Source organism: Chrysemys picta, chromosome 4 (assembly GCF_011386835.1).
Source record: "Chrysemys picta bellii isolate R12L10 chromosome 4, ASM1138683v2, whole genome shotgun sequence".
Lineage (NCBI taxonomy): Eukaryota > Metazoa > Chordata > Testudines > Emydidae > Chrysemys > Chrysemys picta.
The window spans coordinates 97,958,734-97,975,782 of NC_088794.1; the positions used below are offsets into that span (position 1 = coordinate 97,958,734).

A 17,049-nucleotide genomic window follows, 5' to 3' on the forward strand; every position below is an offset into this window, starting at 1 on the left:
TCACCTCTTGCATACGGACCTGTTATGATCTAGTGGGGGTCCCACCACTGCCGATTATCAGAGCCCACTCGACTAGAGCTCAGCCGCCTTCCTCGCATACATCCCTATCCAGGACATCTGCAGAGCCGCGACGTGGTCCTCTGTCCACATGTTTATGGCACATTATGCCATCACTCAGCAGGCCAGAGACAACGACGGGTTTGGCAGAGCTGTTTTGCAATCTACATGTCCATGAAGTCCTACCTGCCTCCAGGGGTACGGGTTGGGAGTCACCTAATATGGAATGGACATAAGCAAGCACTCGAAGAAAAAAAGACAGTTACCTTTTCTGTAACTGATGTTCTTCAAGATGTGTTGCTCGTGTCCATTCTACAACTCGTCGTCCTTGAACCTCCTTTCCCACTATCGGAGTTTCTGTCAAGAAGGAACTGAGGGTGGGGTGAGCCAGCAGCGCCCCTTATATCGTGCCATAAGGGCACCACTGCAGAGGGCGCCAGAGCCAGTCACCTACGGATACTGCTATGGGAAAAACTTCCGGCACTAGTGCATGTGGCAAGCACACACACCTAATATGTAATGGACATGAGCAACACATCTCAAAGAACACCAGTTACAGAAAAGGTAACTGGTTTTGTTTTTTGTTTGTTTGTTTTGTTTTTAACAAGTGTCATCAGCATGGAAGCATGTCCTTTGGAAGCATGAAGGGGCATATGAATGTTTAGCATATCTGGCACGTAAATACCTTAAAATGTCAGCTACAAAACTGCAGTGTGAATACCTGTTCTCACTTTCAGGTGACATTGTAAATAAGAAGCGCAGCAGTATCTCCTGTAAATGTAAACCAACTTGCTTGTCTTAGCAATTGGCTGAATAAGAAGTAGGACTGAGTGGACTTGTAGGCGCTGAAGTTTTACATTGTTTTGTTTTTGAGTGCAGTTATGTAACAAAAAAACCCTACATTTGTAAGTTACACTTTCATGATAAAGATACTGCACTATAGTACTTGTATGAGGTGAATTGAAAAATACTATTACTTTTGTTTATAATTTTACAGTGCAAATATTTGTAATAAAAATAATATAAAGTGAGTACTGTACACTTTGTAATTTAAATCAATATATTTGAAAATGTTGAAAAACATCCAAAAAATATTTAATAAATTTCAATTGGTATTCTGTTTAACAGTGTCATTAAAACTGTGATTAATTTTTTTAATTGCAACTAATTTTTTTGAGTTATTCGCGTGAGTTAACTGCAATTAATCAACAGCCCTAGTTCAGAGCACGCTCTTGAACTGTTAATGCATGTCACCAGGATCCACAGGGACTGTTAGTCCACTCCAGGCTAGCGTATGGTATATTCACACCCCAGCTTGCTGCAAACTAATCATTCATGTAGACAAACCCTAAGTGGATGTTAACATACATTTTAAATTTAAATTGAATATATCCACAAAATTCCTGAAGACTTTAACATGAGCAATAGATTTAAATAGAATATTAAAGCAATTGGACAATCTTTATATAGTTTTACAAGTCTTATGAACATAATACCTGTTCATATAAAAATATTAATCTTTATCACTCTGGAACCTTCATCCTCTTTAAAAATCTCTACCGGCTAGAAATTACAAATACTAAAATAAAGTGGGAGTTCACAAGTTAATTTTTAAATGAGAAAATTACTGTCAAGAATGTGATTTTCATATTAAAGGTTTTTGTAATGAAGATTAGTTATCTTCAAACATTTATATGCTTAATTTTTAAAAGGTTTGTCTAATCTATACAGCAAAATCTTGATTTAGTCTTGAAGGATATTTGCAGTTCCTTTGATTATCCATACTTATTCAATGTATGAATGTTGGTACATGAACCTGCTCCAGATAGGTGAAGCTGGAATAATCAAGATTATAGTGTATACAGCTAGCTATAAATCGGTATGTTTTGTCTTTATGCCTCCATCCTTACCCAATCCTGACAACCAATATATTGAAAAGGTTTGTGCCTTGTAAATTAATTTGATATAGGTGACTTCTCTTTATCACAATCTCACTACCAAATTTAAAGAATTTATACTGATCACATTCCTCCACCACACTTGTAAAAAGGGAAATTATCTCTGATGTCACAATCCTACCACTCACCAAAGACATCACAATCCAATCTCTGAACAAGATGCTCATAGGATAACTGTGGAGGGGCAGCTACACCTTTTCAAACCTATGCATCTTTCACAGATACAGGCCAGTGGAAAAAGTTAACAAAGGCCATTGCTATACTCAGTTGGGGGGTGAAAAACATTAGTAAAGCAATAAAAGTGGGGGTATTCTGTTAAACCATGGAATTGTTTCTTAAGCCTTCTTATAATACTGTTTTTCCATAGGGTAAGAAATCTCCAAAACAGTTGGCTTCTTACACAAACAGGTAGGAGAGCTACTGTTTAGAATCTGGGGGACAGAATCTGAGGGGAAAAGGGGGCAAAGCCATCACTTTTTAGAACTGTTTCTTGGATCTTTGTGTGTTAATGTTTTGATGTTTTAAAAATACTAATAAAAACAAGAAATTATTTGGGATCCTTGTACTTCTATATAAGGTCCTTCAAAAGCTTATAGGAATAGTAGTGGTCAACAACTCCATTGTTGGGGTGGATTTTAAGTTCTTTCCTGGGAGCTTTCTGCCACACCAAAGGGAAAGCCATCAGATTAGTTCCAAAATAGGAACTCTGCTTTGAGGGCATAAATCAACCCTTCAATTTTGTTGCCTGAATTATTCTCATTCCTGGAATAGAAATGAGCCTTCTGTTAATATCCCTCCCTGTATTTATCTGAAGTTGTCACTATGCCAATGACCTAATTAAAGTCTTAAAGCTTCAGAAAGAGAGCAAATTACTGTTTTTGGAAAATAAAATCATTTGATTAAAATAATCTCTAGGTTTAAGGCTTAAATCCATTAAAATATCTTAGTGTTTAATTACTCTGAATTATACATAATATTTTACTTGATTTCTCATGAATATTCTCTCGTTGCAGAACAACAGTTGGACAAACTGTGACCAGCTCCCCTTTTCTTTTCAAAGTAGTATATTGTAAAAAAAAAGTTCACTGTTATACTCCAAAACATTGTTACAGAAAAAAACAGTTCCCTAAAGTCAGGGGCTGTGACATGGCAAATAAGGAAAATGAACTGGCTTGTGCAGGTAATCTGCCGGCAAAACTACACGACAGTCATACGCTTTTATTAAATACCAGTGATTCTGGCTCCTCTCAAACACAAGGTCCCTCATCAAAATACAGTGGATTTTTTTCAGAGGTAAGTCAAGTTTTGCAAAAGTTTTTCTTTGAATACAGTTGATGCCGATCACCTCAGTCCATTATTTTCATTTTGGTTTTAAGTTAGCTGCAGATGTTTTTAAAGAGACTGTAATTATTCTTAACTCATGGACCAATAAAAGAAGTGAACGTTAAAGGAAGTGTTTTGGAAGTAAATTTCTGCCAGGGAATGAGTGGGTGGGAAGCAGATACTTCACAGGAGTATTTGACCAAGCCCTGTGAAGGCGTGCAGTGTTACTTCTTGTAATTGGCTCAGAAAGCCAGATAACATGTATGCCATAATAAATTTTCATGAGTGACCTGAAAGAAAGCCATAATTAAAATCACTTAAATGCTGAATGCTGCCCTTTATATTTGTGTAGATTCTCTGCATTACTTCTTAAGTGAACATGTATTCAGAGATGTGGATGATGTAATGCAGTAAATATCTTCCAAAGTGTTTCTCTCTTGTTACAGTCAAAGATGTATTGTATTTAGGTATATAACAGAATGTATAGGTTTAAAATACAGTACAGGGACAAGATTTTCTGTAATGAGTTCTTAAATAGGCTCCTAAATCCTTGTTTAAACACCTAAATAAGTACAATGACTTTTTTCAAAATTGCTGGACATCAAGCAGCTCCCATGGAAGTTGGAGAGATTTGCAGGTGCTTGACATCTCTGAATGTCAGGTCACTTACTTGGATACCTAACTTTAGGCATCCATTTTTGAAAATTATGGACCAGAGTAATAAATCTATTTGTGTTGCATATTTTTTATTAAAGGGATGCTTATGAGCTGTTGTTGGTTTAAAAAAAATGCTTAGTGTTTTGGACCCCTGCATCTGAAGATTACTTAATTTACCTGTATTACAAAAATTTAAAATTCCTTCTACACAAATAAGATTTGTCACCATCTGTTTAGAAAAACTATGTCAGTGTAATAGCCTTTATTGTATTGCAGGAATTCATTGTTCAATAACTAACCAATATTTAAGTTTGAAAACCTTTTTGTTTCTTAAATACAGGTTTCTCAGGACCATGATACTATGGCACAAGTTCTTTTTAGTAGAAATCTGAGACTGAATGTAGCTTTAACCTTCTGGAGAAGAAGAAGTATAAGTGAACTCATAGCCTATTTAGTGAGGTAAACTGAGTGTGCTGTTTTTTAAGTTTATTTTTTAAATTCCTCTCTAATGCAGTAGCTATCCCAAGGCTGCTGCATCACTGTGAACTTTCTTAACTTGAAACAACTTGTAATTTAGCTACAATTCCTGATGGTTTTTAAAAATTAATCCTAGTGGAATTACACAGTGTAACATAATCAACTAGTAATCTAACCTACTTTTCCTTAATGTCTCTAGGATACAGGATCTTGGCGTAGTAGTAGATTGCCTTCCTGTACTTACCAGCAGGTAAAAAAAAAAAAAAATACTTTCAGGAGGAGGGAGTTTGAACAGGGTTCAAATGAATTGATCAAAGTTCATGTACTTTAACACTACTTTATTTTAGTTTACAGGAAGAAAAACCATATATTTCAGTTGGCTGCTGTGTAGATCTATTTCCTTTAGTAAAATCACTGCTTAAAAGCAAATATGAAGAGTAAGTATCAAAATGAATCACCATCTTAATTCTTTATATCAGAACCTTCAGAATGGTTCAAAAGAATCATTCCCCACAAGACTCTTGGTCATGAACTCCTACTCCAATCCTAAGTGAGTAAAGTAGTCTTCATGGGCACTGATATATTTTTCTTCCCATCAACTCCCCCACAGAAGTATCCCTGCATAGTAGTGGATCCTCCCGCTGTTCACTTCCCCACTGCTTCCGTGCAGGAAGCTCTCTGCAGGGATTACTCTTCTGGTGTAAATCCCTATCCCCATTTCCTCCAGGCCCAGTCACCAAGTGGTGCAAAGAGTGCAGTTTTTTGTTTGTTTTAGCCAAGGGTTCTCCACAACTGTAGAGGAAGAAGCTGTCTTTGCCCTTGTTTCAAAATTTATTCACAAATACTAAAATCTTGTAGACCCAGCACCAAAGTCTTGATTCCAAGGTATGAGACTCACTGACAGAACATTCTGATGCAGAACATCTTAACATCCTTTATTATGTGAGCTTGCCTCAGCATTTCAAAATAGAAAATACATAAAGGAATTAAAATGTGAAATTATTTTCCTTCATGATTTTCCAATTGTGTTGTGCCACCTTCTGAGCTTTATCCTATATAATCTTTTAGTTAACCCTCAAGTAAAAGGGAGTCTGTTTGTTTACCTCTCCTTTCAGTTGGTGGATATGGCATCTATCTGCACCAAAGGGGGGGTAGGTACATAATATCTAAATATGTTGTTACAGATATGTGATAGTTGGTCTAAACTGGCTCCTAGCTGTCATTAAGAGATGGTGGTCAGAACTGTCTGCACACATGGAAAAAGTAAAAGATGGGTGAGTATGATATCATGTATTGTCACTCATTACTGTAGTTATTCATAAGCTGCATTACATTTATTTAGACTGTTTTGTCCCATGATTACAAGGGCTCATGTGTTCTCCCAAAATGAAAAAGCTTCAGGCAACATATGATAACCTGAAAGTAAAAACTTCACTTCAAGTGATCATCCCTATGTGTATTCCGCACGTGGGTATGCGTGTACACCATGCGCCTGTGTCCGGAAGCTTTCTCCAAGCAGTGTCCATTGATCTGCACCTGTGCGGTACATCTCCTTGTGCTCCTGACCAAGGGTATAAGGGGTAGTGCAAGTCAAAATCACTCCAGTTTGCTCTTACTGCCGCATGACCCTAGTCAAAACCTGTATTCCTCCTTCGTTCTTATCCAGATAAGAGAGTTGCCTTTCACTGTTGTAAATAGTTTTATACTTAGGATAGTTAATATAGTTATTTATGGTTGTAATATAGTGAATAGTTTAATATAACTCTTCCCCAGTCGGGAGACTCAACCCCTTCTCATCCAGAGACTATGCCTAGGATCCCAGGCTTCAAGAACTGCGTCTCCTGCCCTTGTTCCTTCTCCATCAGTGACGAGCATCAACAGTGCCTATACTGTCTGGGAGAAGCACACATCTTGGCAAAGTGTAACATCTGTAAGTCCTTCCTGCCCAGAACTTAAGAGGCCTTTGATCTCCGTCTTGGCAGGTTCCTGCTGGAAGAGGCAATGAGGCCACAGACACACTCAAATCCTGGCCAAGGAGACCCTCCAGACCAGCAGCCTCCACAGCCCAGCGGTGCCCTGCTGAGCACAAGCCATGGTGCAGAACTACCAACACTGATGAGTAAGGACAAGTCCCACCACAAGAACAAGAAACACTCTCATGGGCACAACAGCAGATCCCCACAGCAGACAGCCTATAAGAGACACATTCCCTCCCTAAGCTGTTACAGGTCAGGTGAGATGTCACAAGCAGATCCTGCAGAACCGATGCCAAAGACCACCCCTCACCCGGCCAGAGGGTAAGACTAAGAAGAAGCAGGATCTCTCAGTACCACCAGTGGCCTCAGTACCAGGACACTTAGCGTGCCCATCTATTATTGCAGCTCTGGATACTCCATCAGTGCCACTTAGTCACCACACGCACAGAACAGACCTGACTATGGAACTGGGTTCCCTCCGGGGTCTCCATGGGCACTCCACAGACTCAGAGATGTTCTTATCTCCAGAGGCGGTGTTCCTGCCATACCTGCAGTCCCCACTCCTCTCAGGCCCATCCATTCTCCAGGACATCCCCACACCAGAGGACAAACCGCTGCTCCTGCTTCAGGAAAGGCCCCTTCCATGTTCATCAGACTGGGACCTTCTGGTACCAACAATCCTGCCATTTCCAATGGAACCGTCGTCCGACTCTGAGGAATTCCAGGATGTAGCCCAGCTAGTTTCGCCTTCGCCTCACAGGAGCTTGAACAGGCACCTGAGGTACCCCTACCCACCCGGCTAGGCCCCCCGAGGGAAGCCTAGTATTGCTTCCCCGTGGGCCCACCCAGACCAATGGACTGCTTGTTCTGGCCATACGGGAACCCCTGGGACCTGTACTACGTATTCCCAGCACATTTCAAAGTTCTTATCGTTCCTCTCACACACATCAGCTAGCTCTGTCAGTTTGAGGAGGAAGACGTGGAACCGGTATCACTGGTTCCAACCAGAGCCACCTCCTCACTAGTTGAGGCAGTTATCCCTCTGTCGCTCTCTCTACCAGATGATCAGCAGTATTATGAGCACCTGCACGGGTGGCTACCAACTTGCAGATTCTGCTGGAGGAAGTCCAGGACCCTCAACATCATCTCCTGGACATCCTCCAGCACCAGGAACTCCAGATTACTCCTCCTGGACAGAAAGGCCTTTTCATCAGCAGGTCTGCAATTCTGCATAGTGAACTACCAGGCTGTGCTAGCTAAGTACAACTTCAACATGTATGGCAGGCTGGCAGAGTTTAGGGACAAGTTCCCTGTGTGGGACCAGGCCCAGTTCCAGGCCCTAGTGAATATGGGGAGACAGGTGGCAAAGGTGACTCTCCAGACAGCAGTGGATGCCAGCCAACACTGCTTCCCATTCCTTGGCCACCGGACTAGTGCTGCGCAGAGATTCGTGGCTAATTGATTCTTCAGCAGGAAACAGGGTGTGATAGAGGGTGTCCCACTTAATGCAAAGAAAGGTGATTCTACACACCATATTTCTTCATCCTGAAAAAAAAGCAGAGGGCAGAAACCAATCCTGGACCTTCATCAGCTAAATACGTTAATCAGAAAACTGAAATTCCGCATCGATAATCTCCTCCCTCCAGGAGGGAGCTTGGTTCACTGCTCTCTACGTGAAATGCACACTTTCATATAGACATCCGTCTGTCTCACAGGAAATTCCTTCGTTTCATGGTGGGACGTCAACACTATCAGTTTTGCATCCTTCCCTTCAGAATAGTGACAGCACCATGGGTCTTTACGAAGGTATTTGCGGTTATAGCGGCTCAGATGAGATGCTAGTGTCACATGGTATTCCCTTACCTCAGTGGTTCCCAAACTGGGGTTCGCAGAACGTTACAGGGGGCTTGCCAGAAAAATTTCACTAATGGCGGACAGAGGACCCCGGGTATTGGAGACAGCAGGTGGGACCCGGTTGCAGGGCAGACACCCCGAGCCCCAGGGAGAGCGGGGCCAGGCAGTTGGGGCTGGCAGCCCGAGCACCGCCCCTGTCAGCGGGGGAGCCGGCAGCCCGAACCCCAGCGCTCCTCGCGGGGCTGGGCATTTGGGGCATCCATCACACTGAGGAAATTTTAACTTAAATCCCTGAAAATATTCATTTTTAGGAGGGGGTTCACGAGATGTCACAATTTAGTGAAAGGAGTTCGCGGGCTGTTAAAGTTTGGGAACCACTGCCTTACCTGGATGATTAGCTCCTAGTGAGACATTTGTGACAACAATTTTTCTCCACGATTCAATCTCTTCAAAGACTCTTGGCCTCCCTAGGGATCTGTGTGAATGAAGACAAGTCCGTTTTGTCACCCATGCAGACAATACATTTTATTGGAGACTGGACTTAGTTGCTGCATGGGCCTTCGTCCTGGCAAATTGCTTTGCAAGGATGAGCACCCTGATTGCCTACATTTGCAACAAACCCCACACAATAGTCCGCTAATGCCTCTCTTGGGGCACATGGCAGCCTGCACCCACATGACGCCCGTCGCAAGACTCCGCCTGTGGTTTCTACAGACCTGGCTCCACCTGACTTACAAGCTGACCAGGGACCACATCGACTCCAGAGTCACTGTTCCGTTGGATGTTCTGACCTCTCTTGTTTGGTGATCCAATCCATCAAGGTCATGATCAGGTTCCCCTTCAACCCTCCCACTCCGAAGGCCACCATCATGATGGATGCCTCCCTTCCAGGATGGGGTGCCCACCTGGACCACTGCATGGTGCAGGTCACGTGGACACTGAGGGAAGCCAGGCTACTCAGGGCAGTCCGTCTTTCCTGCAAAGCCTTCCTTTCCCTCATACATGATCTCCACATACAAATTCTTTCAGACAACATTGCCACAGTGGTCTGAATCAACAAGCAGGGGGCAGGAGGAGGCCAAGTCTCATTCCCTCTGCTCAGAGTCGGTCAGACTGTGGAATTGGTGCATCAGAAACCAGGTGACCATACAGGCTATCTTCCTGGCAGAAGCACTGAGCAGGACTCTCCACAATGGGAACTACACTGACCACCCTCTTCACATGGTGGGGTACCCCCACTTAGGATCTCTTTCTGTCATATGTGAATCAGAAGCTCCCTAAGTATTGCTTCAGGGGCACCATGGGAAGAGACTCTACGGGATCAGGAGAGCATCGCCTTGAGATGGGCAACCTCCGATACGCCTTCCCTCCTTTTCCCCTGTTGCCTCAAGTTTTCAGGAAGGTGTGTCGGGACAGAGCCACCATCATCCTCATGCCACTCTACTGTCCCTGACAGTTCTGGTTCACAGACTTCCTGAAGCTCTCTACCCAACCATCATTCAGGCTCCGGTTGTTCCCGGATCTTCACGCAAGACCAGGGCAGGCTCAAACATCACCTCACAGTCTGGTGTTTGGATGAGCATCTGACATAGACTGTGCATATTCTGCCCGGATCCAGCAGATCCTTAACCAGAGCAGAAAATTATCCACCAGAACATATTAGGCGAAGTGGTGTCACTTTCTGGAGTGAGCCCACTGACACCACCATTCCCCAGACAAGGTGACCATCCTGGTCATTCTAGATTACCTCCTTGCCCTGAAAACATTGGGCTTAGCTCTCAGCTTGATCCATGTGCACTTGGAGGCACCTAGCACCTTCCTTTCTCCCCTTCCCCCCAGTGGACAGATACTCCATCTTTACACACCCTATGATGGTATGATTCATGAAAGACCTGATCAAAATTTCACTGGTCCCACTGAGGTGTGGATTTGGCAACCTTAACCTCGTCCTCTTGGCTTTCACAAGACCACCTTTCAAACCTTGGGCAACCTGTACCATGACCTACCTTTCAATGAAAGTGGCATTCCTGGCTGGTTGCCATCACTTGAGTCAGAAGGGTCAGTGAACTAGCATCCATGATGGCAGATCCTCCCTAAATGATCTTCCACAAAGACAACCTTTTATTGAGACTACACCCCAAACTTCTCCCCACAATTGTGTCAGAATTGCATCTCAACCAGTTTATCCATTTACCTGTATTCTGCCCAAAACCACATGGCTCCCCACAAACAAGAGATTACACTCCCTCAAAGTCAGACAGGCCCTGATGTTCTACCTACAAAGTACTAACCCTTTCGAAAGTCACCAAGACTTTGTGGCCATGGCGGCAAGATCAAGGGGCAAGCCATATCCTCACAGAGGATCTCTAAGTGGGTCTCAGGCTGCATCCTGGTATGCTACAAAATATCAACCCTCTCCCACCCTCTGGAGGTGTTACAGCTCATACTGTATGGGCACAGGCCACTTCATTGGCTTCGTTAGCTGTCATTCCATGGCAAAACCACAATGTGGTGTTCTGTACACACGTTTACAACACACTGTACCCTGGATAACATGGTAGCCACGGACATAGCCATGGGATGAGCTATATTGCAAATGGCTCTACTATCAGCCTCCTCACACCCAATGCCATCCTGATCATTGCTCACAAATCACCCACATGTGGAGTACACATAGGGACCATCACTCAAAGAAGAGGAGGTTACTTCTTGTAAGTGGAAGTTGTTTGTGATGTGTGATCCCTATCTGTATTCTGCTACCTGCCCTCCTCCTTCCCCTCTGCTTCGGACTTGACTACACTGCGGTGAAGGGAGGAACTGGAGTGGCGTCGGCCCGCGGTGCCCCTTGTGCCCTTGGTCAGGAACACAAGGAGACATACCGCTTATGTGTGGGTCAACGGACACTGCTTGGAGAAAACTTCTGGACTCAGGCGCATGGCGCTCGTGCGCACCCACATGTAGAATGCAGATAGGGGCCATACATCTTGAATGTCCAGTTACAGTAAGTAACCTCCTCTTATGTGTTTTGTAAATCTTACTTCTGCACAATATTACATGTTCTAATTACTTTGTCTGACTTTTAAAAATAAGTTACTTTATTTTTGTGAAGCAAGCAGTGTTCTTCAAAACTTTCCTTTTGTAAAGATTCTCAGTGATTTTATATTGCAGTCTTAATAAATGCAAAACTCCTACAAAAAATGAAAATAATACAAAAACTGGTGAACTTCACTTTAAACAATAAGTTCAGAAGTCTACATTCTGCCTTGATATTGCCAGTAATGTGATGTAGAATAACATTCTCTATTACCGAGGCTTCTAAGGGCATATTTACCGTAAAACACTTGTTACCAGAGTGATATTCAGATAAATACGAAGTGCACTTGTGACTGAGTGTCTACATTTCTCTTCCAGAAATATTCAGATTTTAAAACAACAATTAAGTGGATTGTGGGAACAAGAAAATCATCTAACTCTGGTTCCAGGATATACTGGTAATATAGCTAAGGTAATTTGTTTCCAGTAATGTTCAGTAATCCATGTAACACTGAATATCCATCTAACTTGACATCAAATTTGTATGCATCCTACAAGTGTTACAGGATGTAGATTCTTGAAATATTTTTCATTTAATGTTCATATAAATTAGAAAAGTTTGTTTGGAGAAATCTCAAATGTCTGCTTTACAGTTTCATCTATTAGCAGTGACATGGGGGTCTAGTTTGGCTTTCCCATAAACATTTTATTTACAGAGGAAAAAATAATTCCTCCCAATTGGGGAGAGAAAGATATGTTGGGGGTTTTTATCCGATACTAGTAAGGCACTTGGATATTATGAGTGCAGTAGAAAAACCTAGATAAGTAGGTAGAACAGGAAAGGAGAGAGATGCTTCTAAATATTGACATACCAATATATGTGTATTGCAGGGTAGAGAATCTTAAATACCTGCTGCATCTTTGGGTTTGGACAAAGAGAGGGTAGCAAGCTTGATAGTTAAAATGTTTCAGGGCTGGGGAAAGCAGCCCACAGCTTTTTAAAGCAAGCTAAATATCTGCCTTCCCCTGCTGCTTGTTCATTGCAACTCTTCACCCTAGTACAGTGACAGGCCCACTGAAGGGACAAGTGCCTGCGCACCCAATTCTGCGGGTACTGTTCTTTGCAGTCAGAGCTGTAGGACCATGTACTCCTCACACAAACCAATTTGGGACCCACAGGGCTGCACTTAGGCAAAGCCCTCTTCCCAGGAGAGCTCTGACATGGATCCAGTATGGGAAAGGAGGGAGGGTAGGCATTGGCTCAGCTGCATGATTTGAGCAATGGAGTGAAGAAGAGGTTTCTGAACCCAAGAAAGAGGGTAAGAGGACAAACCTGGGAGGGGAGGAAGTTTGCACTGACTGATATTTAGAAATGCATAGCTGTGAGCTTTTCATATAGTACTTACCCCACCCACCAAACAACTTTTCACTAGCTGCCTGTTCATTGGAGTGGAAAAAATGGAGATGCAGTGACTACTTTTTACAAACGAATATGCGTTTTATTGTGAGGAAGCAGTGTTGGTGTTTGCTCGTAGTCAGGACCCTTTGTAGAATTCATCTGTCATAAAATTGTGTTCCAGCAGCTACTCTCTTTTTTTTTTTTTTTTTTTTTTTTTTTTTAACTTAATGTTTCCAAAATTATCTTGGCAACCATAAAGGACCAGAGCGTAAATCAGTTCAGTGTTGTCTTCACGAGTCTGCAGATACCCCTAAAGCTATTATGTTAGGCTATGACCTATCTCATTTATCTCAGTTGGAGCCTTGTGAACTCTACAATTCCATGATTGGGGATTTGCCGTTTTGCTTCATCCAGACTCCTGATATCTTATGTCTTCCTGCTCTGCTGGGACCTGCCTGTAGCTGCACTCCAGCTTTCCCCACAAGGAGTGCATGCTCCCTGCAGTGTTCCATGTAGCCAGGCAGTAGGGGGTCAAGGAGGCAGAACTGGAGTCCAGATTGCAGCCCTGAAGCGATGGGAGGCAAAAAAAAGTTAAGCTGGTCAGCTGAGCAAACTGAAGAGCAGCTCAGTAACTGAAGTCCAGAGATGAGCCATTGAAGCTGGCTACAAACACGTCCCCTTTCTGTGCCATGTGCGGGGAGAAGGAAGTTCTTGGCCCACCTGTACAACACTGGGGAGCGGACACCTAGGGAGTGGAGCCAGGATGCCTGGAGAACATAGCAGAAGAAAAATATTGTTGAAAATAGTCTAGTAATTTTACATCATGAGTATTTTCAGCTATGTGCCATAGATGTGAGTGTGCATGGGGGAGAAGGGAAATAGACCACATTGATATTCTGTGGAATTTGGTCCAATGTACTTTTCAGCAGACAGGATCCTGCCTGTACTTTACTTTGAAATAGTCATAAACTGGGGCCTTACTTTTACTTGTTCTGTGTTTGTATAGCACCTTACACAAAGGGCTCCTGGTCCATGACTAGAGCTCTTAGGCACTACTGCAGTGCAAATTACAATATCTTTGTAGTATACTTTGAAATGATTACAATATGCATCCTACCTTATGCATTCTTTATTTCAGCACTGAATTAATGTGACAAACTTTTTTCTTCTTTCTCCTTTTCAGGATGTAGGTGCTTATTTATTACAGCTACACTGAGATGCTTGGAGAACTGAGGAGTGCATATTTGGCTAAATAATCCTTTTAAATATCCGTGGATTTATACACTATTTCCAAAATATCTCTTCTAAAAACTGTTGGCAGAAGAGGAATGGACTTTCAAAAACTGTTTAATGAAACCACTAACAAAATCCTAACAATCTACTTCACATTGAAGTGGAAAAATGCCTGATAGGAGCAGCTTTTACTTCAGTGAGGTGAAAGTGTACTATGAAAACTATATGCCTTTGCTGTATTTGGGATTTGTTCAGTTACTTGGTAAAGTTATTTTAAGTGCTGCTGTGTTTCACTGCGATATTGCATAAAGGAATATAAATTCTGCCATCGTGAAGACAAAACTGCAGAACCAGTTATAAGGAACCAACAAGACCAATCGCCGCCATAAGAGGGTTTTAAACCGTTTCACAAGAAAAGTTAAAATGTGCAGCTATTTTCCAGTTATGTTGAAAAAACTTGGAAATGTTTTAGTATCTTGTTTTAATCAAATTATTAAAGATGGTTTTGTTTGCACTATTGAGAAACTGTATACAGCAAGATGCCTTAATTACTAATGTTTGAAAAAGCCAATTTATTAAGATACAAAATATATCTATTAGAATCAACAAATCAAGACATGAAAAACTGCTATAAAAATCAGGGGTTCACATTGTGTAAAACTCATTTGTGAAGCATTTGCACATTTTTTTTTTTAAATCAAGTCAATATTTCCACTATATCTGTTCTTTGGAGAATCATCAGATGTATATGACATAACTAGCATATAAAAATACCTGAATTTGTTTGGATAAATGCTTATTGCAAATGTCAACAGACTGGTGAATTTATACAGCTAACACTTTTTTATTGTATGTGGATTTGTAATGTATTAATCTTCAGTTCTATATCATTTAAACTACACAGATGAGTAAATGTACTAAATGTTTCTACTGTTTTTCCTTTTGAAGCTCAGATAATTTTACCTGTTTTTTTTTCCCCTAGAACAACTTCTTCCACACTACTTTTTATTATAGATATTTATATCTACTGCTCTAGCAGTGTTTACAGCCAGAATAGACCTGTATTTTTTTCAGATCTAACAACTTGTAGGCTACCTCCTCTAACAAAAGTTAACACATGGCTTTTACAAAATTAGTTGTTAAAAGTCCGTTTTTTCCTGATAAATTCAAGCTACCTTAAATCTAAATGAATCCACAATGGAACAAATTCAGTAGCACAGTTTACAGCTATATTTTGTCTTGCTGATTGATATTTTAGTTTAACTGCTCTAACTTAACAGCTATGGAAAATCTTAGGGTTTTTAGTCTGGCAACTTTCGCTTCTATTTTGTGACTAGTGACAATGCTTGTCCAAATGAAATTCTATGAAGTGCCAACTGTGCACTTAAAACAGAAGCTGAAATGTAGATCTGTAGCATGTACCCAGCCAATGACTACCTTTGTTTTTTAATTAAAAATATTATGGAAGTTGTCTTCGTGCTTAAATCAGCAATTATAATTATTGTAGCTTCATAGGTGTGTTTTTGTAACTTAGCACAGAAGGGTCTATTGCCAGACTTTTTTTTCTTCCCCTACATGGGTAGAGGCTCCTCTGCTTTGCAAATGAAACCACTAGAGTATAAATTTTCACTGTGGGAAGCGTAAGGCTCTAGAGTATTACTTCATTTTGAGTTTAATTTGCATGATCATGGTCGCTAACTTCTGAGAGTAGAAAAGTGTCTTCTCAATCTGATTATCTTTGTATAGGTAAATACCCTTTAACCCACCAAAGGCTCTGAACATCTCAACAACACTATCCTCCTAAGGAACAAGAGACTTAGAGCAGCTCCCAAACTTGACATTGCTCTAGGACAACTTCAGATATAATTGTGGAAAGTTAAATTTACCTGTTGACATCATCCAATGATCTTGTTCTTATGAGATGTTATTTCTGAAGTAGACCTTAGTTGGATTTTCTTCACTAATGAGCTTTTGTAATTTATTCAAATTACTGTAACTAATAGAATTAAAAAGTTAATTTGAACCAAAGTTCTCCTTTCACTAGAAGAATTGAATGCCATCTATCTTTAGAGGTTTATCAAGAACTGTAATTCATGCTCATGTAATTTTGAAACCGAATTTCCTGCTAAAACTAGTCACTTTCCAGTGTGTTAACTGGGATTATAGAACTAATACTTAGAGAAACTGTAAAGTAAAGATGTTCTCGTGCGCTTTACTGCTCCTCTATTATGCATAAAGATGATCTTTAAATTCCTTTCTTTTGATTTTTTGTTTTGATGTGCAATTGCTAGAGTTTTTGAATCATTCTGTAAGGGTAGTGAGCTCCTAAAAGAGATGAAAACTGTCAGGTTTTCTCCTAGATTTGGTGGCAAGAAAGAAAATTATCCATAACCTCAATGAATGGAAGCCTTTCAGAGGCTGACTGGAATAATTACTATACATAAAATGTACATCTTTTAGTCAGTCAAGCTGGATACTATAGTAACAAAGGCATTGGTTCCAAATGAATGTTGCAGGTGGTCATTGATCTCTCACCAGATTAATTAAGAGGACAGGGGTTGTCTCTTGTATCCCTTGTGCCAGCAGTAAAGATAAGAATTGTCTAGAGAACCTACTTAGGCAAATGATTTGTAAACAATGTATGTCTTTCCACCAAAAGTTCTGCTTCCGCAGCATTCATAAGGGAGTACAGTATTAAAAACGCAGTGTCTTTCACATCCGTGCCTTATCTGAATGAGTGCATCTCTTAATTTGTGACTGTTAGGGAGCTACTAGACTGTGAAATGAGCAAAATTCTTGGTCATTGGTATCAACAGAATTCTAACCAAAGCTTCATTTATCAATCCAGCAATATATATCTTGACTGCTTTAGAACTAGTTAAATGTTCAAAAAAAAAGGGGGGGGGGGGAACAGGACAGCTTATTTGCAGGTTGTCAGGATTGGGCTGCTGCCTGCTATTTGCTTTTCACAACTGGCTGGGAATGGGCTGTGCTATAATGGAATGTATTGTGTGTAATGTCAAATCAAAAAAGTGATACAATGGGTAAAAATGTCAGCATTTGTATAAACTTATAAAATCCT

General features: G+C 41.2%; 1 protein-coding gene across 3 annotated transcripts in view; it reads left to right on the plus strand.

Moving 5' to 3' along the window:
• KATNBL1 (katanin regulatory subunit B1 like 1) overlaps positions 1-17,049 on the plus strand; it is a 159,501-nt gene extending 142,452 nt beyond the window's left edge. For all 3 annotated transcript variants that reach the window (XM_005303987.4, XM_005303986.5, XM_065595360.1), the window contains exons 3-10: positions 2,383-2,423; positions 3,029-3,308; positions 4,336-4,454; positions 4,672-4,722; positions 4,820-4,909; positions 5,657-5,746; positions 11,714-11,807; positions 13,918-17,049. In XM_005303987.4, the coding sequence (XP_005304044.2) occupies positions 2,383-2,423; positions 3,029-3,308; positions 4,336-4,454; positions 4,672-4,722; positions 4,820-4,909; positions 5,657-5,746; positions 11,714-11,807; positions 13,918-13,950 (798 nt within the window). In that variant the 3' untranslated portion in view covers positions 13,951-17,049. The remainder of the gene's footprint in view (positions 1-2,382; positions 2,424-3,028; positions 3,309-4,335; positions 4,455-4,671; positions 4,723-4,819; positions 4,910-5,656; positions 5,747-11,713; positions 11,808-13,917) is intronic.